This window comes from Barbatula barbatula, assembly GCF_947034865.1.
Source record: "Barbatula barbatula genome assembly, chromosome: 22".
In the NCBI taxonomy this organism is placed as follows: Eukaryota; Metazoa; Chordata; class Actinopteri; order Cypriniformes; family Nemacheilidae; genus Barbatula; species Barbatula barbatula.
In genome coordinates this window covers 12545942-12568313 of record NC_136785.1, presented here as the reverse complement: position 1 = coordinate 12568313, position 22372 = coordinate 12545942, and the positions used below count along the sequence as shown (strand labels likewise).

Below are 22372 nucleotides of genomic sequence, written 5' to 3'. Positions count from 1 at the left end.
CAATCTTTGTCCCAAATCTCTTCCAAACCATAAAACGTGTGGGTTCAGGGTGAAGTCCCATCTGGTTCTTACTCTCTCTTTCTGAATGCTGGTCATTGTGGCTCAAGGCCTCTCTATCATGTCCTAACTTGTGTAGAACCAGTGAGTCCCCAGGAGGAGATCAGTAAGACAATAAACCAGTGTTCACAGAACCGACTACTGGGGTCGGGATATTCCAGGCTCTTAGCAGACAAGACCAAGCTTGAAGTGTCTTGCCAGCCTACTACATCCTGATCAGTTTTCATAATGGACTTCTCAATAAACTATATGTTTTTTAGTTGACATGTGACCAATGATTACTCCAAACACAGCATAATAAGACAGGCTTAAATGAATAGTTTACCAAAAAAGATCATGTATTCATCACCCCGTTGAAAACCAACAAATAATTGAATGTTAAAATTGTATTTGCTTTATTGAACTCAACAAAGCACCTCAATACATAATTAAAATAATGCAAATTCTCCAGTGGATCAATATTGTACCAAATAATTGCTAAATTAAAATATGGCAACACACCGATACATTTTTTATATTACATCACAATTATTATAGAAAAGTCAAGCCCGAGAATGACTGAAATTTCAATTTGCTGACATGACAATAAAAACATATATTATGTTTCAACATGATTTATTGTGGATGAAAGAATTCTTGAGAAACGTGACATGATTAATTATCTTGCCATTCTATTATCTGTATTGAGGAAGCTCTATAATGGAGGTATTGTTCTCATCTGACTTTTACTGTATAGCGAGGGGCATGATGGTCTGAGACGCTGTGAAAAGAAATTCACTCTGCAGTTCATTCTGTGTGTGAAAGAGATGAATAATTAACAAGGACGGTTGACTGGGGTGCAGGAGTAAGTCATGGACTCTTATCTTTCACTGGCTGTGCTATCGGTTTTAACAGAAACGCTGTGTCATCACGTGGTTTGGTGGTTGAATACCTGAACCCGTTTAGCTTTAAAAACACTTGACGGATTTTACATTCAGTAAGTGTTTTTGCTGTAAGTCAATATGTTCTGTTTCAGAACACACATGAAGCATGAGTACAGTTTGACAGGTGTATTAGGCCTAGTCCACACATACACAGGTATTTTTATAAACAGATTTTTTCCTTTTGTTTGAAAAAGAAACTCTGCGTCCACGAGGGCTGTGCAATATATCCCAATTATCGTTGTATGTGCATATCGCAGTATGCATATAGCGATGGTTTGCGATAAATTAACTATTTAATTCTTTGAATAGTAATGTATGGTCAAAGTTGTAGGTAGATGCGGATAGTATAATATCTATTTGGCACGCGGATGTTTAAGCGAAATTAGTTTAATTTATTTTTGTTTGTTTGCTAAATGTCTGATTTGTTTAATGCAACAGTAAAACATGGCTGTTGGCTTTCAGAAGTTGTAGTGATGCTTTCTTTTTCCTAAAATAATGTGAAATATATGTTGGTTATATCATTTCTTTAATATATTTTAATACAATTTAAATGTATTTTAGAAATATAGATATCGCATTATTTAGCATGCTAGCACAGCCCTAGCATCCACACGAAACCGCAAAAACATACTACTAAAAACAGGGGGCGATATAACCTTAACCATAAAACCTTGTTGGCCAATCAGAAGCCTGGAATCTAACGTCAAAAAAAGGAGATTCCAACGTCATTCACCAAATCTCCTCTTTCAAAAAATCTTCACCCTGGCCGGTGTTTTCAAATTAGTTTGGTTTCAGTGACCAAGTACTGCGTTTGCGTGTTGACGAACGGTTTTGAAAATACACGTGTTTGTGTGGACAGGGCCTTAGACAGAGCTTACCTGTTTGTGTGAAGTGCATTTGTCGTTGAACCCCTGTTGGTCAAAATAAAAGTCAATTGAATAAACCGTATTAAACAAGGTAGTATACTATAGTAAGGTTAAAACACTATAGTATCTAGGAATTTTACTGCAGTTTACTATAGTATACTACAGTTATTTATGTGGACAAATATACCACTATTGTATAGTAAAAAATGAAAAACACTGATCTTAAAATAATAAAAATAAATTTAGGTAAACAAAAATGATATGGCTCTAATTTATCCATCTGGATTTAACAATAATATAATTTGTCTGTTTCCTGCCTATTCATGTGATGAACTGTATATTTTTTGATACGTTTTATACTTAATATATACCTGTGCTACAAAACTATAAAACTTCTTTATCACCAGTGCTATGAGCAAAAAAGTTTACGTACAGCCCTGTTCCTTGGTATCTGTTTATTTTTTATTAAGAATCTAATTCCTTTTAGAATATTATTATATATCTCCACATGAAAGAAAATGTAGTGTACTTTACTATAATACACTGTAAAACATTCCAGTTAAACGGTAATATTCAGACACGCGTCAATTGTTTTTGTAAAGTCCAGTTTGTGAATAAACAGTAATCCATAATGCATCCGTCGCTGTCCTACTGTTTTGCATAGTGGATCATTTTGATCAGACTGGGAACATGCAAATTATTAGCGGAGTTAAATTACATCTCAAGTTAAACTGTGTTTCTATTTTCTGTCTGAATTCAAATGTAAAGCGTTTACTCTTTGAATCTTCTCTTCCAGCCATTTTTATGCTACGGAACTTGTTCTAACCCTTTGTCTTCTGACTTTAAGTAATGCTCATCAGCGCTGGTGTGACATGACTATCTTCACATCAATCTAATGGTGGAAATGACAGATCTTGGTGGTCTGCCCTGGAAAGGACGGGCAGGAGGGCTCAGCTCTCCGCCCAGCTCAGTGTGTGTGCGCGTTACAAGCGGCTAATGGCTCTGAACCGAAAGCGTTCGGCCTCAGGCTGTTGCTGGCACTCCACAGGCCAAAACAAACCACAGCGTGCTGCCAGTGAGAGGGAGAGCGCAGGCAAACTCCCGAGTCATTTCCCCTCATGCAGCTCCAAAAATAACCCCTGCCGACGGTTTTTAATCTCCACACAACCCCTCTGGCCCCCGGGAGGGTTCGAGGACGAGCAGATGTATTGTTAAAATTCAAGCCTATTGGATTTGTTGAAGGAAACATTGAGCTGCGGTACAATCTGCGTGTGGTTTTATTTTTTTTATAGATCATCACCGATTAGCGCCTGTGCGCTGATCCAAAGCGTTAGCAGCCAAGGATGAAATCGAAGACCTTTGCTGAAGCTCAGTCTTAACAGAACAACTACTTTAGCTGCCAAGGTTTCATGGTTCATACAGTAGCATTTTCAGATGCTTCATTTTGGTGTTTCAAAGCAGTTTTATTGTGTAGTAACACAAATGTGAACCACGTGCCTATGCTCATATGAATCTTGCTGTCGAACAAAAGCCAGCGTTTATAACGTGATGGCGTCATAAGATTTTCACCTGATATCATTTAGATAAGATCTCATTTAGATCATTTTTTGTGTAGGTTTCAAGCAAGTTATGGGATTCTTATTGTTCTCACAGTAAATATGCCGCCTTGTCTCTCCAAAGCAACGTGGGACTCCTGTGATGGGTGAGGACGGCAGCTGACCTACTAAAGCTTGTCTTCTTTCATTATGTCATGAGTTTTCAAGCAATCTGTGCTTTCATGATCACTACGTGGCCCATTTCACGTGGGTCAGAGGATGTTAAAAGTGCAAAGGAACATTTTGCGTTTAGCATTGAAAGAGCGTACGGTATAGTGTAGGAGATCACTTCATCTTCAAGCCGCGGGGGCTTAAGGAGACGATTCATTCACTGGAGCATGTGAGGTTGCTCTTCTGCTCTATTATCCAATAATGCTGACAGCATCACCAGGGCTCTACACTAATATTTAAGAGAGGTGGCACTGGTCACTGTTTTGGGACGAGGCAAGAAAAAGGATCACCAAAACTACATCCAAACGTTTAATACATGAATAAGTCAAATTGATAGAAATCATGGTTTATGATTTAATGGTTCTTTTGTATTTCAACACTTTACCATATTTAAAGCATCTTTAACAACTTAACAACACAGTTCCTTTAATATCAGAGTGTGTTTTTGGGCCCGTCCTTTGTTGTTTGATAACATTATAAACAGAGATCTTATGTTGCTGCCCCTTTAAGAGCTTGTGCACTATACTGTAACACGCATGCGTTTTACTGTTTTACGTACTACTGTTACATGGATTCTTGCTAATATGGGAATTTTTATGTAATTTTGTACTTGTATGTCAGTTTTAGAGAAAGAAGGCATGAAAGATGTATTTTATGCTCGGACTAACTGGCCACGCGCATATCTCAAAGAACCCTGCGATACCTGAAGGCTTTTAAGTTGATAGTTTGGCTTTTATCCATAACCACACGCAAATAAAAAGTATTTAGCGTGATGTATAACTTTTTGTATGCTTTCCAGTATTGTTGGAGCCCTTTATACATTAGTATAGGGCTTAAAGTTATAAACACATTTTTCCTGCATTATCTTCAAACAGCATACAATACACATTTGGTTATCTTTGCTGTTTTTATTTAACATATTTATTTTAGTTGCAAGACTGAGCGCTACACGCGTTCGCTCTGTCGGTCCTTCCGCTTCATCGTAGCATTAAATGCGCCTTTTACACCCATGCATTACGTTTTTGGGGCGGGGGCACTGATAGATAAGCGAATGATAGGAGTGTAGACGAAAATACTGCTTGAGCAGATTTATACTGCGAAAAAGTCATATTTTAATGACACACCGGTGTGACCATAAAGAAAAACTCTGTTGCATCGGCAGGAAAAATTGTCGCGAAATGCGACCAATTGCTCGCAGTCTAGAGACATGATCACAATTGTCTTAAATGATGCTGTGCAGTTTATAATAATTGAGGAAGTACGTTGTGTGGCTGTGATCTTAAAGCTAATTTAGTCACAAAAAAGGGGAAATAATTTATGATGGTTTCAGCTGGAGCACTAAATGTAGCAACTCATCTACATCTTCTCTGCAATGCTGAGTTAAAATATTGTGACTTCCCGTTATAATCTGAAGATTCTTACTGGAAGAAGAGAAAGAGCACATTTCTCATATCTGGCCGCTATCTTTTAATGTCCACAGCAGAAAAATAGCTGGATGTGTGAAGTTCTGAAGCTGAAGCTTTACTACATGTTTCTTGTAGGTTGGCTACAGTTTCCAAGATTGGGTTTCAGTTCTTAGCATTGTCTATAATCGACAGAGTCTTGGACGTGCACCCTCCCCCAGCCCTTCTGCCTCATCGAGATAACAACAATCCCGAACCGCCTGCTCACAGAGCTAGAACTCTATCCCATTCAACACCCGTAGGACAGCACAAAAAGTGGCAGGTGTTTTCGCATCTTAACAGCACCGGCCCATGCAAGCATACGTTCAGCCCCGATAAACACAATTAAACACGCTTGCCAAATTCTGGTATGACACAAAAACATGCAAGCGCGCACAAGAACACATGCATTGAGGTTCAAAGTTATCCGTCACGGCTCGCCGTCTTAATGGGATTTCCCTGCTGACCAACAATCCGAGGAGAGCAGAGCGGAGATCCCATTGCCCCCTCCACCAGAAGCACTCGGCGTTCACCTCCACTACAAACATCACACTCCGCACATGTTCAGCCTGTTGGCACGCTCAATCTCATGAATATTTCAATCATTCATTCCTCCTTTGCAAAAGTAACGCTTGAAAAGGATCAGAGTGCCTACTGATATGCCCACAGCAGATCTTTATGAATAGAGATTTGGTATCATTATCTTCTTAGAAGCCGGTGTGCTGTCACATCAATTCAAAAAGCTTTTTGACGTACTGGTTGACGGCTTTACATTTTGTCACTGTTATAGGGTAGGGGCGCTCTTACGCATCTTCTAAAAGAATACAGCATCCCTGAATAAAGTGATAAGATGATTACATGTGTCTAGCGTTACCGAATAAAATGTCAAACCAACGACTTTGCTAGGATTGGGGGTGTTGATGGACTGGATCTGCAAGACTTTTTTTGTAGCTTTTTTCATTATCCATAATCTTTTTTATAGAATTTCACATGAAGTGGTGTTAAAAAATGAATGAAGGTAGTTTGTTTAAAAGCAGAGTAGCCCTGTTAAACGATTAATCGTGATTAATCGCATCCAGAATAAAAATTTGGGTTAACATAATATAGGTCTGCGTACTGGGTATGGCCGCAAGATTAATTGTAGTTTTCACAAAAATGTGTAAATCGTCCCATCGATTGTGACGATTACTATTATGTGTTTAAGCGCAGCTTGTCTGTGACTTTTAATGTGGCTCATATTTGGAGTTTCTGTGCTAGAGTGCCCTCTTGCTTTCAGGTTCAGCATCATTTAACCAGATGTAACAATGTTCCATAAAGGGAAGGAAGGAGGGGGGAACCGGCGAACATTTAACGAAATTTAATAAAAATAAACAAGCAATAACACGGAAGTGAAAGACGGGCTGCCACCTCACGGTAGACTGCCGGCCACAGAATATAAAAACAAACTTAACACATGTCCGGGCACGGTCCTCTCTCGTCAACAGTCCTGCCGCTTCGTCTCTTAAGCTCCCAATCTCCTGCGGGAGAGATGCGGGACCGGTGTGCGCACAGCTGATTCCAACTATCACTCACGCCACCGGCCCCGCCTCACGGCTCTCGTCCCGCCTTCCTCACCACACCGTACATCACTGAAGCACTGCGCAAAAACAACCATAGTAAATCGCCCAACCGTGTGCGGTCAATTAACGTTTATTGTGTAGCCCATACAGTATATGTATATATTTAAGAAATATTTGCCCGTAAATATTGATATATAATTTTTGATTTTAGCCAAGCGCTGGCAAGTGAAGAGTAAATAATGTTAGAAGATCTTTTAAATAAAATTAAAAGAGGACTTCAACTGTATATAATAACAGTGTGATTTATAGGCTGCATAAGAAGAGGAGCTCATCTACAATCATGGAAAAGTGTCTACCCCACTACATCAATGGAAACAAAAGACACACTACAGTTCTTTCATAATCAAGTAGCAATATTTAATGCAGTGATAAAAATAAAGTTGACGGATGAGCCAACAAGGCATTCATTTTTGAGTTAACTTCTGGAAATACGGCCTGCAACTTTCTGTCGTCTTTCACTTTAAGAGTTTCCCCAGTCACAATGAAAGCTGACGGAACGAGGTCACAGAATCACCACGGTAACCTGTCAGACGGAATAATGGATGCTTTTTTCAGTTCAACGGTCATGCAGCTGTGAGCCAGGTGCAGGGATATTAAATGCACTCAATATGCGCTCTTCAGTGGATTCTGTGGCTTTTCAAAAAGTATGTTATGACTTGGGATCCAGATGGGCCTGAAAGTCTGTGTCGGCCTGTAGAATCCTGTTCTTTTGTTTTTTTTACATTTGACGAGTATCTTTACGTTACAGAAATGTTTGATCTTGAGGGAATTACACTTCCTGCTAGGCATCGAAAAGGTTTAGGATGTGCGAAATATCAAGTGCCTTCTACTTGAATAATGTCGTTCATGTTGCGTTCACCACGCTCAACCTCAGAGTCGTGTTTCTCTTCGGTCTGTCTTTCAGACTATCTTGAGCAATTTTTGGTTTTCCTGTTGCAGACCAACATTTACAGTTTCGTTGTTGCAAAATGAAAACCAAACTGAAGCCTGCGAATGATTTTATAGTCTTGTTTCAGCGCAGCCTCTCTTTCTTTTCTCTCTGGATGCAATGCGAGCATCGGCCGTGGCTAAAGCCTGAGTCCCCAAAAGAGAATTGTGTCAGTGGGGGTTAAACAAGGAAAGAAAGAAATCTCTCTCTGACTTTGTTGCTAACTTCTTTGTCGGGGTTGCTAGGTAATGGGAACTATGCAACCGAGCGCGGGGCGGTTGGAGAATAGGCATGGGACAGGCCAAAAGAGAGAGGGAGAGAGAGCGATGAGATGCCAGTGAGACCAAACTTATTTATTTGTTTCGGTCTTCTTAATAGCGCTAAATTGTCTTTGCTGCCACACAGACCAGACATAAATACATCCTCTTGTCAGCTGTTTGGCTTCAGTGGAGATTTGGGCTTCTGTGATTGGAGCAAGCTCACGGCAGTTCTGTTTAGTGTCTGCCGAGACGTCCCCAAACCTGTGCTTACATTGACATTTATGCAGACACGTTTATTCAGAGCAACTTTTCGTGCATTCTTATGACACGTTTGAGCTCTTTGTGCTTTTCTTGGGAAACACGGCATGTTGCTGCGGATGCTCATACAGGGCTCATATGGCTCCGTTGGGAGAGCATTGGGTTAGCCAGGGGAAGTTAGGGGAAAGCGTAATGACATTATATTGATTAAAATGACATGTCATACATATTTCATTTTATTACAACACACAAACACCTGCTGACTGGTGTTCATGCTGTCACTTCCTTATGTAATGAAAGGCAGCGGTTGCCGAAACAAAGGGCGTGTGTCCATATCCAGCACATGCTCGACTGCAAACAGATCCATGTCATGAGATCTCTACTGTTTGTCTGTGAAGCACCATCAAAACATGATGATGTGTTTGCATGTATACTTATCTCTTGATGAATATACAAAGCAAGAGTTTTGTTTGTCCCATTTTGTTGTTCCCAACAGAGCCGCACAGTGCCGTGAGTTAGAGGAAGCGTATGATCCGAAGTGTTTTAACTGTGGCACGTGATATATAATTTATTGAAAATATAAGCGTCGCATATAATTGTCGAATCATTTGAAAATGGACATCGGGTGGCGCTATCACTTATAGCTTAATCTCAAACACTCACAAGGGACCGTTCACCCAAAAATAAAAATTCTGTAATCATTTACTCGCCCTCTTGTCATTTCAAACCTGTACGATTTTCTTTATTTCGCAGAACGACAAAGAAGATCTGATGAAGAATGTTGTTAACTGGGCTTCATTCGCTTGCATTGGTTTTGTGTCTGTACAATAGAAGTGAACAGGGCCAGTGCTGTTCGGTTACCAACATTCTTCCTTTTCGGTTACCACATCTTCTTGTGTTTTGCAGAAGAAATGACGTCATACAGGTTTGAGATGACAAGAGGGCGAGTAAATACTGACAGAATGTTCTGGGTGAACCGTCACTTGAAATATTTTGCTGCGGCAACCGTATTATTCCATCGCATTATTTTGAATGACGCAATGCTTTGGCCCACCCACTTCAAAGCAGTCTCAAAGCTTTTTTTAATGCATGAATGTAAATGTTCTGACGTCTGCGTGACTTGAAACTTGATTACAGACCACATGTAAAAACACTACACGTATGGTTTTGCTCTTCAGACTTCAAACATCTGAAGAGATATGAGTCAGGTATGGCAAGAACAATAGATCTCTGCTGCCTGTCTAACAAAGGCTGGCTACATTCTTGGATACACGGTTAAGTGAAGGTTCATGAAAGGTTGCTAACGTTGCACTTGCTCAAAGGGTTACGACGTTTTTCATTATATCATCCGTCTTTTCAGGGCAGTGTGGCTGTTTTGAAAGTGTAGGATTGTTGGGGCCTTGTGAATTTCCCTGGTCTATAATAGGAGAATCACAGATAAGTTATTGAGTGATGATGTAAGTGCTGACAGTGCAGGGATAAACCACCTCCTACCCAATTATTTCCTTTTCCTGTGGCACACCACCATCCTCCTTTCTGTAGGATATGAGTCGGAAATCCACTTTCATGGTCCATCAAAATCCACTTCCTGGACGTTGCTAAACACAAGCTTTTTTCATTGTTTTTTTAAGAGCTGCTGCTCTGTCATTGACATTTTTACCTTGAGAGCTGTAAAAGGGGAAGTGTATTCCAAAGACCTTTTTGGAAAGTTAGACATGGCATTTCATGCTCGACGAGTTGCTAACATTGCCGTCTGCGACTGCCAGCCACCGCACAAATCCCAGCCGCCCGCGCCTTTCATCTCCCGCTGACTAAACTAAATGAGCAGAAACCGTATCAGTTTTATGCAACCGTTATGGTCAAAATAATATATGTTTTATCAAAGCACATCATAATTGCATCTTCTTTTAATTAGGTCTTAGTTAACTTACAGCCCTACCTTCTTCAAGTCCATATGAAGAGTCCGGACGTTTGAACGTGTGTGTCTGGCAGTGATGTGGTTGGGTTTGCTGAATTGGCTTTGGCTTGCGACGGGCTCTTGCTGTGTGGCCCTGCGCTGCGGCTCCCTGCTGCTGAACCTCAGTGTGTAATGAAAGCTCTGCCGTTTGGGCCATCTGGTGTGATATGTCTTCCAGATCTTCTCTGGCTGCTGTCAAAAAGGCTTTTATCATCATTAGAGGTGACGACCTCTTCTTCTTGAATCAAGTATTAGAATAAACACGGGATATTTGCCATTGCAGTGTATCATATGATATTATGCTGTCTATACACACTTGGCTCAAAACTTTCTAAATAATTGAAGTGACAATATAATGAAAACAATAGTGATATATGGTTAGTAGGGGTGTGCAAGACACTTATCACACGAGACGAGACAAGATTTTTAGACATTTTAAAAGAAATCCTCAATCATAAAATATATAGGGGAAAATCGCCTTTTATTCAACTCGAAACAGCGCCTCCTTTGCGGCGTAATGTCTGTAATGATGTTAGCGTCATTCCAACATTTCGGCCTAGTCCAGAGGTTTTGGGTTGTACTGTTAGATGTCTTCTGTAACGCTCTTCAGAAAGAGATTACACTCCTTTACTCGGTTGATGCTGAGTTATGTGTTGCTGGACCTCAGCCATGACCCTGCTGTTGGATGTGGTGTCATTTATCTTTCTATTAGCATTCCACAACACTTCTAGGTTAAGCTGCAAACAGTCAATTAAATATAAAATGAAATAACTTTGGTGTAGCAAGTTTGGAAAGCGTCTTAGATTTCTCAAATCACAAGCTGACTTTAAAATATACTTACTGAACTATTATTCAATAAAATGTACTATTATAAGATGAAACCCAGAGACTATACAGAGCACCTCATACTCAATCCATTTGTGATTTTTGCGTTACTTGACAACAGAATACTGTATTACAATAATACAAATATGATACATTACATAGGTGTGTGACGAGACACTTATCCCATGAGACAAGACATGATACTGGGTTCAAGTTTTTTAGATTTTTTGCGTCAAAATCTGTGACGTCAAATGGTTGCAACCTAAACCTGTTCTCTTTCGCAACAGCGAAGCACACACATTTTCCATATATAACGGTAAGACACTAGCAAAGCGCTGCAGATGCGAGAGAATGTTGAAACCCGTCTGTCTAGTGCGTGTTTACATAGAAAAGGTGGGAAGGTCGCGTTGCGGGATGAAAAATCACACTGTCTATGAGTGGCTGGGCTGGTCACTAGATATGCGCGGATCAGCTCAAATGTCGCCCAAATCTGCTGTTTCAAACAAAATCCACCACCCACCTGCACCTATAATTGTTGTATGGTGTAGATATCCACACCCGACCCGCACCCGATCATCACATTATTCAAATTTTTAGTTTTAAGCTTGATGTCAGTGGATCATTTGTTTTTTAACTGCAGATTCCTTGACGTTACAGCTCATTTGCGCATCTCTGATAAATAATATACGCTGATCTTAGGCTTTTAAATGAACACTTTTATGTATAAAACAAAAGTTTGGCTTCGCCCAGATTTGCCTACATTTTTTAATAAAATTCACAGGCTTTATTACTCCCTTCAGACTTCTGTCATTGCAACACACAAACCATATGTTCAGCCCAAGCAATGACTGGATAAACTAATAAACATCGAGCCAAGTACGTTGCGGTCGATTCAATTCTCCTTTTAAAATTTTCTCTTGGATCTGTTTCGTCTCATCAGGGGGCAGTTGTGGCTTAGTGGTTAGTCAGTCAATCTCGTAACCTGAAGGTCACCGGTTCAATTCTCAGGGTGGGCAGGTAGCGACCGACGTGCCCTTGAGCAAGGCACTTAACCCCTGTTTGTTACCTGGGGACTGCAGTGAAAACTGCACAATGCTCCCGGTGTGTGTTCACGACTTCCAGTGTGTGTGTTCACTACTCACTGGATGGGTAAAATGCAGAGGTCACATTTCTGTTATGGGTCACCATTACTGACAAATAGGTCACTTTTGTGGTGTAGTGGTGGGGAGGGGGTGAATGTTGGTGTCAGTATCTGCAAAGACACATGTTAAGTATGAACGGATCTTATATACTCAAAGTGTTTGATGCTGGTAGGCTAGAACTATAGGACATGAGTGACGTAGCATTAAAGTCTTCCTGGCAGAACTTGCCCTTGGCCGACTACCAAAATATATTTTGAAGAATGTACAGGACAGCAAACAGTTCTGGGGCACTTTTGAATTCCAGTGTAATTTTCCTACTATGGTAGACAATGGGGTCCAAAAACGTTTTTTATGAACAAAAAAGAGAGGTTTTTGGAAAAAATACTTGTAACAAAACCAAGACATTTATGCTGGAAATGTATCGAGGGAAAGTAAATGATGATTTTGGCCACTTAAGAACCACTATTTTGCATGTGAAATGGGCAACAGCACCTTTAATGCCAATAAGGCTTCAATGTCATCCAAACATGCATTACATAATGGCGTGAGGGTGACAAAATGAAACCAGAATTAGAATTTTTCCAAGTACTTTTATACAAATAAGACCAGTGATGAGAACAAATATGAAGCCTCGATCCATTCACTTGACTGAACTGAAATCATTTGACTGTTTTGGGGCAAGTGAGCTGCATGTTGGCTGCACTTTGAGATCAGAGGTCACAGTGGATTGTCAGCATTATTCTTTTGATTTCCTGTCTTGTTGTCTTGTATTTGTGTGTATACTCCACAAGCTTGGATTTGCGTCCATTCCAGGCGATTGAACGGCACCATTGTGTCTCCGGACAGAAGGCCGGAAGCACAGGACACTGAGAAGAATGAAGGGAGATTCTGCGTTCATAGAGGACATTAGGATGACATAATGTCGATGTCAGCAGAAGCTGCTTATTTTTAGCACCTGTTGCATGTGAACAATGAGGTGTCTCTTGCTTTTTCATTGTTAGAACTTCACTATAAATAGGTATTAGCATTGCTCTTTTATGACATATCGCTTATTGCTCCCCGAACTCTTTGTAAGTCGCTTTGGATAAAAGCGTCTGCTAAACGAGTAAATGTATAAAGTTTTGATTTGGTAGGCTGTTAGTAATGCAGTTTTAACTACATTGCAGTTTTGTAAAACGTCTTGTAAGATGGTGGCTTGTAAAACACAGAGTCAGATTTCTTTCCATGTGAAGGAATTGGGTCAGTTTGCTTCACAAGAAGCAAACACATGTCCTGAAGTAATGAATTTGTGTGCTGGTGACCTCACCCATTGTGCTGATGTGTATCAGTTTTATCGCTTGTGTCATTTATATTGGAGAGAGTTTACACACAGTGACTCGAAATGTGCTTTTGATTTGGAGAAACACATACAGAATATTTGTCTCATGTTGCTGTGAATGATGCTTTTCTTTTGGATTGGATAAATATTGAAGAAAGTGGGTCAGATTCTTGTGTGTTACAGTGTGGCATCTGCTCTGTGGTTAAATGCCATCGCTCACTCGGCATATAAATCACCTGCATTACTTTCTGACTTTGTTTAAAAAGCTTTAAGTGTCTTTTTTGTACTGATGCATATCTGATCACTTTTGTTGTTTGGTTATTGTTAATTATTACAAAGTACACAATAATGCTATAAACCTATAATACAGATCATTGGATTACTAAATTGTGCGTTTTCGGATGTGTTGGTGAATATCTGTTGTATTGTTTATGGAGCTAAACGTTGCGAGATGTTTCGCTATAGCTCTTTTTGAATTTTGAGACCATTTTCTCTGAAGCGTTTTATTCTTCTGTGAAATTGCTTTGGAACAATTTGAATGATTATTATTTGCTCGTTGGAATGCTTGATTCTGATTGGCCACCCAGTCGCGACATTTGCAGGTTTGTTATTCGCAGATAACAACCTCTCAAAACGAATAACACCCGGATGTAGCACATCGTTTCTTTTGACAAATGAAATATTAATGTCTTTTAAAAACATACGACTATATTTTTACAAATGATTAAACCAAATTTCCTGTTTGTGACATTTGAACGTCGTTTCTTAACTTAAAACCGTAAGTAAACGGCTTTTCCAATAAATATTATAAAATATTTCAAATTCACATTTCATGTCCAGTTTTTTCCTTATATGACAAGTAGCCATGTAATAAGCGGGATAATGTACAACATATCAGAAATAAGCCCCTTCAGTGCGATCCATTCCAGAAATCATATTTTTAAATCATAAAACAAAGATTAGATATGTGAGAGGAAAGCGATCGCATCACGCTATCAATCCTCCTTCCTCTACTGACCCTTTCTCATCATAGCAGACAGAGAATCAGTTATAACTAGAAACACATCATGTTATATGCTTGTATTGAGCAGGTATGAGGGGAACACACACGCTCTTTGAAGCGGTTTGCTCATGAGTGCATTTAATATAACACAATGTGTTACAGTCATCTGCTGTTCATCGCGAACAGAGTACACTGGGTTCACACCAAACGTGAATTAGGCGTTTTGCGCGAGTAAATTACATTCAAAGTAAATGCAAAGACTCGCATCGATGCGAACACGGGACAGGCGGTGCGAATGGCGCAAATCGGGCTGCGTGATTGCTGCGATACAGTAGTACCGCGGCATATAAAGATGCAATCTGTGTGAATGGCTGGTCACAGTGCAACAGTGAAAAGGGACCCGACTGAAGCAGTATCACGCTGTTTAAGCTACATTCACCGGTAATGCTGTTTATTAAAAATGTATATCATAACAAAAACACACCGGCATTCGAAATGAATGAATATATCGCCGGTTGCATCTCTACTAAAGTGCTAAGTTGCAATTCAGTAAGCCAGAAAATTGACCCTTGTTCAGGTTTTGCAATGTGATGATAACCTTTTGCCATTCTTCCCGCTGAGGTGAAGAACAGTTTGTTCTTGGAGATCATTTCCCCTACCTGTCAAACTTTAACTTTAATACTTTAAGCCATGTAGGGCACGGTAATATAGATCTGAAATAATCTTTCTATAGTTGCCTAAAATCCAAAAGAGTGTATAGTGTCTTATGTAGGTCCTTTATCTTAAGTCAACCAAATGAAATTTGGCTGCTTTTTATGATCCCAAATGTATTTTTATTTTTGAAAACTTCAATAACCCCACTAACTCATTTGTGTGCAGTGTTTTCCTCGGTTTGCTCTTTCCAAAAAGACGTTTTCCAGTTATGATGGAAAACCAAAGGGTCTGACCAGCCAACATCTCATTCCTTAAAACAATAAAATACAAATTATTTTTCCTGTTCATCTGTATCTTTCGCTTTGTCAGTCAAGATGTTTCTAGCTGCCCCAGACGCTACACAATTTCCAAAACATATTCTCCTTTTCTTTTTCTTGTTTTAGGCACGGTCAAAAAAAATCTTGATAACCGTGTGGTTTTGTCACCCTCTGCTTTAAATATCACCCACATCTCTGTTTTAACACGTCCGTCTTGCATCTTTTGCAGATTTGTCCACTGCAAAGAGGAAATTTGCAGAGTCGCTGAACGAGTTTAAGTTTCAGTGCATTGGTGATGCAGAAACGGATGATGAGATATGCATTGGTAAGTTATCAACATTGAATCCATGTCTAGAGCATCTTGACACGAGATCTTCACTACAACAAGTTAACACGTGTTCCTTAAATCAGTTTGAATGACAAATCTGTCATATCATTTCCATACTGTTGTTTCTAATAAAGAGTTAGTTGTCATCTGATCCCAGTCCAGGGGTTCGCAATATGTTCAAGAAGAGCTTAAAGGGATAGTTCACTCAACATTTACACACCTTCGTGTTGTTTCAAATCTGTATACATTTCTTTTTTATGATGAACACAGAGAAACATATTTGGAAGAATGCTTGTAAACAAACAGATCTTGGACCCCATTGACTATCGTAGTCTAGATTACCATTTTTTTCATTGAATACGAATTTTGAAGTACGTAGGATACCAAACAGTTCAGGGGCACTTTTGGCAACCATTGTCACGTTTCCTACTATGGTAGTCAATGGTGGCCAAGAACTATTTGGTTACTGACATTCTTCCAAATATCTTTCTCTGTGTTCAGCCAAACAAAGACAGTTACACAGATTTGGAACAACTAGAGAGTTTTGGGGCTTTTGGGTGAACTGTCCAGTGACTGAAGCTCATCCGTATTGAACTCATATTTCATTACGCTTCTATTGTGTCTTAATGCCTTATGCCTAAATCTAAAGTTTCAGCTTTACTTTTATTTATTCCCCATAATTCCTCGTGATGGTGTGGCATCAAAGTCTTAAGCGTTGGAACCTGTGGGAATATTTGTGGCTTATTGTAAGTTCTGGCACCTCAGATGGAAACTCGCTCAGATCCTGCTTGGCTGATTTCAGGAGCAAGTATTGACTTGCCTTTCTTCTGATCTCTTCTTCAACTGCAGTCTCTTGTTTTGTGTTCTTCATGAATGTCAACATTAGAAACAACAGGCCACAGCAGAACCCGACTGTAACCTTCCTGGAGTTTTCTTTAAATTGATGGTTTAGTTACTTGCTTTAGCTGTGGAAGGCAAACATCACTTATTATTGCTTGTATACTTTGCTCAGATATTTCTAAACACAAAACGTATATCAAGACCAGATATCATAGACGGCAATGGCCCGGGAACAACCCAATTTAGCAATTTATGAACCAATAACCGTCACTTTTCCTCAGAAAAGGTAAGAATGGATCAATTTGTTCCACAGGGCACAAACTCATTTTTTATGTTTGTGGATTTTTTCATTGTTTGGGTGTTAGAGTGACGGTTCACCCAAAAGTGAATATTGTGTCATCATTTATCATTATCATTTACAGAATTTTCATTTTGGGGTGAACTATTCCTTTAAACGCTGTCTGGCAGGCCGGGGTTTTCTGTTAAGAGCACTAAGCAGGAACGATATGTCACATAAACTTGTTTTGCATGGCAAACACAAAACCACTTTTGCACAGTTGTACACAGTTGTGAAATGAGAAGAGTTGATCTTGGCTGAGCTTTAGGCCGTGTTTTTAAGGGTGTATATGGTGGATTATTCAATGACAAATGAATGTTTGACATCAAGATTCAAGTTGAAGTGATGTTAATGTGCACATGATCATCAACATCGACTTTCGTTTTCGTTTTATAGCCAAATCGCTGCAGGAGTTTGCTGGTGTCTTGGAGAACCTGGAGGATGAGAGAACACGGATGGTGAGCGGGTGTCTTTATAATGTCTGAAGATGTTTTGAACAATCTGTATTGTATGCATGCACTGGAAAAAAACAGAAATATACCGTAATAATAAAACAACAGTTTCCTCTAAAATTATAGGAGATATGGATATATGTTAGTGCTGTCAATCGATTAAAAATATTTATCACGATTAATCACACATTCATTCATGTTTTAAAACTTTACTTGATGAATGTAGAAACAACAGATTACTTTAACAGCATCAGTTTATGAATGAAGGCCAGCATTCTGATATTAGTACTGCAACCCATGTCTCTATTACATTGATTATTTTGTCTTTATTGAAACATTATTTACAGCCATCTAACAGGTAGGATATATACAGAAATTGAAGTCCTCAAACACTTTTTGGTCTTTAATGTTAAATTGTAAATGAAATACAGAAGAATTCTCATTAAAGTGAATTCCTCTTTTCTTGTGTTCTTTGATTATCGACAGGAGTCACAGCAGCAGTTTTTTTAACGCCGCCCCTTTAAGAGCCGTCTCGCTACGTTGATCCGACGCCCATTTTCACAACTCTTTGCATTCGTTTAAGATTTTATTGGCTTCCTGGCAAAATCTTGTGTGGTTTAATTCATTCAAGAGCGAAAGAGAACTTAATACCGATGCGATGTCCGACAGAGATTCACTAAGCAGCCTTTAGGACCAATCTGGACCTCGTGTTGCGTTTTGCCGCGTCGCGCAGCTACAAGCCGTCAATCTTCACTAAGCAACTGTTTCCAATCGTGCTCAAAGGTGGGGTGGGTGATTTGGAAAGGTGCTAACTTTAGCCTGCAAACACTGAAATTATAATCCCACCCTCAATGCGCTTCGCCGTCCAAAGCCACGCCTCCTCCAAACACATTGAACATATTTCGCAAATCCACGTAACGAATTGCAGAGTAAATCCATTAAATTCTTCATAAGGCATGTACATATCCTTCCAAAAGAAAGAAGGCAACCATGGTATCATCTTTCAGACCTTCATCGTGTAAAAACTGAACCGATGTTAATTCGAGTTTTTCCTCTTTCATGATCCAGACGTTTTTTCGTCTCTGCTTTTACAAAAACGGACTTTCGTTTTGATATGGCGAACGTTTTTTGGTCCTACGCCTTTCACAAATGATATACAATTATAAAAATATTATCTGACCGCTATACTTCTTGATTGGTATCAGGATGTAAAGAGATTTCCAACCAACATGACAAAAAACATGTCTGGACAGGTTGTTTATGAATAAGAGCGTTATTTATATATTGTAACGCTAGACAAAGGACGACAAAACAAACGGATGCTACATTATTTGCGTTAAATATTTTTGACACTTTAATCGGAAAAATATTTATTGTAATATTTATTGTATATAAAGCATTAACATTGACAGCCCTAATATATATATTAAATAGTTTTCCCTGTTGTTCTTGTAAATTTGCGCTCTTTAAATGTATTTTTATAGTTTTTAACTGTATTAAAAAAATGTGTCTTGTAAAAAAAGCAGGGGAGCCGTAAAATCACATTTCCCTGTTTTTCTTGTAAATTTGCGCTCTTTAAATGTATTTTTATAGTTTTTAACCGTATTAAAAAAATGTGTCTTGTAAAAAAAGCAGGGGAGCCGTAAAATCACATTTCCCTGTTTTTCTTGTAAATTTGCGCTCTTTAAATGTATTTTTATAGTTTTTAACTGTATTAAAAAAATGTGTCTTGTAAAAAAAGCAGGGGAGCCGTAAAATCACATTTCCCTGTTTTTCTTGTAAATTTGCGCTCTTTAAATGTATTTTTATAGTTTTTACCGTATTAAAAAAATGTGTCTTGTAAAAAAAGCAGGGGAGCCGTAAAATCACATTTCCCTGTTGTTCTTGTAAATTTGCGCTCTTTAAATGTATTTTTATAGTTTTTACCGTATTAAAAAAATGTGTCTTGTAAAAAAAGCAGGGGAGCCGTAAAATCACATTTCCCTGTTTTTCTTGTAAATTTGCGCTCTTTAAATGTATTTTTATAGTTTTTAACCGTATTAAAAAAATGTGTCTTGTAAAAAAAGCAGGGGAGCCGTAAAATCACATTTCCCTGTTGTTCTTGTAAATTTGCGCTCTTTAAATGTATTTTTATAGTTTTTAACCGTATTAAAAAAATGTGTCTTGTAAAAAAAGCAGGGGAGCCGTAAAATCACATTTCCCTGTTGTTCTTGTAAATTTGCGCTCTTTAAATGTATTTTTATAGTTTTTAACTGTATTAAAAAAATGTGTCTTGTAAAAAAAGCAGGGGAGCCGTAAAATCACATTTCCCTGTTTTTCTTGTAAATTTGCGCTCTTTAAATGTATTTTTATAGTTTTTAACCGTATTAAAAAAATGTATCTTGTAAAAAAAGCAGGGGAGCCGTAAAATCACATTTCCCTGTTTTTCTTGTAAATTTGCGGTATTTTAATGTATTTTTTAATACTTAAAAAAATCTGTAAAATTACATATTTTTTTATTTTACGTGGAAAATCTTTAAAAGAATAACAGGAAAATTCTGTAAAATAATTGTTTTACAATGTGTGTTATATTGTAAATCTTTTGAAAACAACTGGACATCAGAGTGCACTGTTCTCATGTGTCATCATGTATAAGTGATGACAGAATTCTCACTTTTGGGTGAACTGTCCCTTTTTCTTGTGTCTGGACAGATTGAAAACGCAAATGATGTGTTGATTTTGCCCCTGGAGAGATTCAGGAAGGACCAGATTGGAGCAGCTAAGGTCAGTGCAGAACTTCCTGTTAAAGCTGTTTTATGCTTATATATATATATATAAAGTGGGTACGGAAAGTATTCAGACCCCCTTAAATCATTTAAGTTCATTTCTTTCTCATTAATGTACACACAAATGTCAACAATTCTGGTGTTTTTCTGTCAATATGGGGTGCTGTGTGTGAGAAAAAAATTAACTTTACTTCACTTTTTAGCAAATGGCTGCAATATAACCGAGTGAAAAATTTAAGGGGGTCTGAATACTTTCTGTACCCACTCTATATATAAAGATGCTCTGAAGGTCAATAAGAGAACAGTTCACTTGCTCGTCTTCATGTCATCCCAGATGTGGGACTTCCTCTCTTCATGCTGACATGTCATCTTTTTACAGTATATGGGACATGTTTGGTGTTACGTTCAAATGACCCCAGTGGGTTAATAAATGTCCGAAGTAAAACAAACTGTGTGACTAGACAATACAAATAACCCAACATTTGTTACTTTTCAAGCCGATAATACACTTTTAATTGGCCCCTTGTGGACGGACACAGGCCCTCTTTATTAAGAGACGCCGCTGTAAATCTGGTTAGACAACACCGCCATCTGTTGGCTCTGACTTGTAAGCTCATCTGATGGAAAGGCAATCTGCTTCAGTTAACTGAAGTTTGTGCATAACTCACTTATCGTCCAGTTTAAGATTGAAACGACAAAGAAAATGGTTACAAATAAAGAAAACTTATTTCGCAATGGATGTTTGTCTGCGATGCTAGAAGGTATTTGGGAAGAGTGTGTCTACTTTTGTTGACCTCAGATGCGCAGGCGAACTTGTGATATCTAGTTTGGCGAATTAGTCTTTCTTCTTTCAAGTGTTTGCTTCTCAAGCGATGAATCGGATCCTTACACCCACGTTACTGTGACCACACATCTGGTTATTGGACATTCACACGTGTGGAGTTCAGAGACCATCAAAGGGATAGTTCCCAAAATATGTTGTTTCTCCATTCCTTAAGAGGAGGTTCTCTGCATGGGAACTATGTTATACTCCAAAAAGACTCAAATGTAAATGGTTTATCCACAGTGTTCTGAAAACACGTGACCGGATTTGCAGCTGAAAACTTTATGACCTGAACATCTTGTTTGTGAAGTCACATTGACGCCTGTTGAAAAATGTAAAAGATCCTCACTTTGTTCTATGTTTGAGTTCGCTCTGTTTTTTTTTTCGCGTGTGCTGCAGGAGGCGAAAAAGAAATATGACAAAGAAACAGAGAAGTATTGTGCAGTGCTGGAGAAACACCTGAGCCTGTCCGCCAAGAAGAAGGAAGCCCACCTTCATGAAGTACGTTTAGCATGTGCCATTTTACTAAAGGAAGTTTGTCCTTTGAACTAAAGCAGGTGGCAACCCATTGCCAACAAAACACATAGACGTATGACTCCGTTTCACACACAGCGTGCGATATCTGCTAAAAGTCTGATAAATGGTATATTTAAAGCGAACCGAAATGGACAAAAGATCCCCTTTTCTGTTTGTGTTTTGTAATGTGTTGTTTCCTCAGGCAGATAACCAGGTGGATCACGTGAGGCAGCACTTCTACGAGGTCTCGCTGGAATACGTCTTTAAAGTCCAGGAGGTTCAGGAGAGGAAGATGTTTGAGTTTGTGGAACCGGTAACGCATCTTCAACACAACTCGGTCTTTACTTCTGACAGCATCTCTATGTATCTTACTTACAAACGTTACTGTAGTACAATAATGACATTTTTGTCAGCTTTGCAATGAACGATCACACATTCAGATGACATTGACATGGATTTCCGTGTTTATGTGGAACAGTCATTGAATGTTTGTAATACAGTTTAAAACATTTTCTGATCACTGACTGCTGCTGTGTTTAATGTTTTGTTTTGCAGCTGCTGGCGTTTCTACAGGGTCTCTTCACGTATTATCACCATGGGTACGAACTGGCCAAAGACTTCAACCATTTCAAGACAGACCTCACCATCAGCATTCAAAATGTGAGTCTACAACACCATCTTTGTTTCAAACCTCTGTACAATACTTTAGAGCGAGCAAACTGTACTACTGTATATTATAGACCCGAACATCACTACGTTTCATAAGGTCACAACTCGTAACTTCGTTTTCTTCCGGAATGAGGGAAAATTGCTCACAGCAATAAATGATATGTACTTGATTTTTTTTCATGTGAAATTTTACATTCACAGCAGGTTTGACCAGTTTTTAAAGCATTCTCCAACAGACGTCATATATCTTTACATCTGTTTCTGACCCGCACCTGCTCTTGAAATCCGATCAGTAATGGTAGTAAGT

General features: G+C 38.8%; 1 protein-coding gene across 4 annotated transcripts in view; it reads left to right on the top strand.

Moving 5' to 3' along the window:
- The window catches only part of LOC306911761 (rho GTPase-activating protein 26-like), a 57475-nt gene that overhangs the window by 7012 nt on the left and 28091 nt on the right, over positions 1 to 22372 (top strand). For all 4 annotated transcript variants that reach the window (XM_079487389.1, XM_079487387.1, XM_079487388.1 and 1 more), the window contains exons 2-7: positions 15565 to 15660; positions 17237 to 17298; positions 19984 to 20055; positions 21280 to 21381; positions 21599 to 21709; positions 21952 to 22056. In XM_079487389.1, the coding sequence (XP_079343515.1) occupies positions 15565 to 15660; positions 17237 to 17298; positions 19984 to 20055; positions 21280 to 21381; positions 21599 to 21709; positions 21952 to 22056 (548 nt within the window). The remainder of the gene's footprint in view (positions 1 to 15564; positions 15661 to 17236; positions 17299 to 19983; positions 20056 to 21279; positions 21382 to 21598; positions 21710 to 21951; positions 22057 to 22372) is intronic.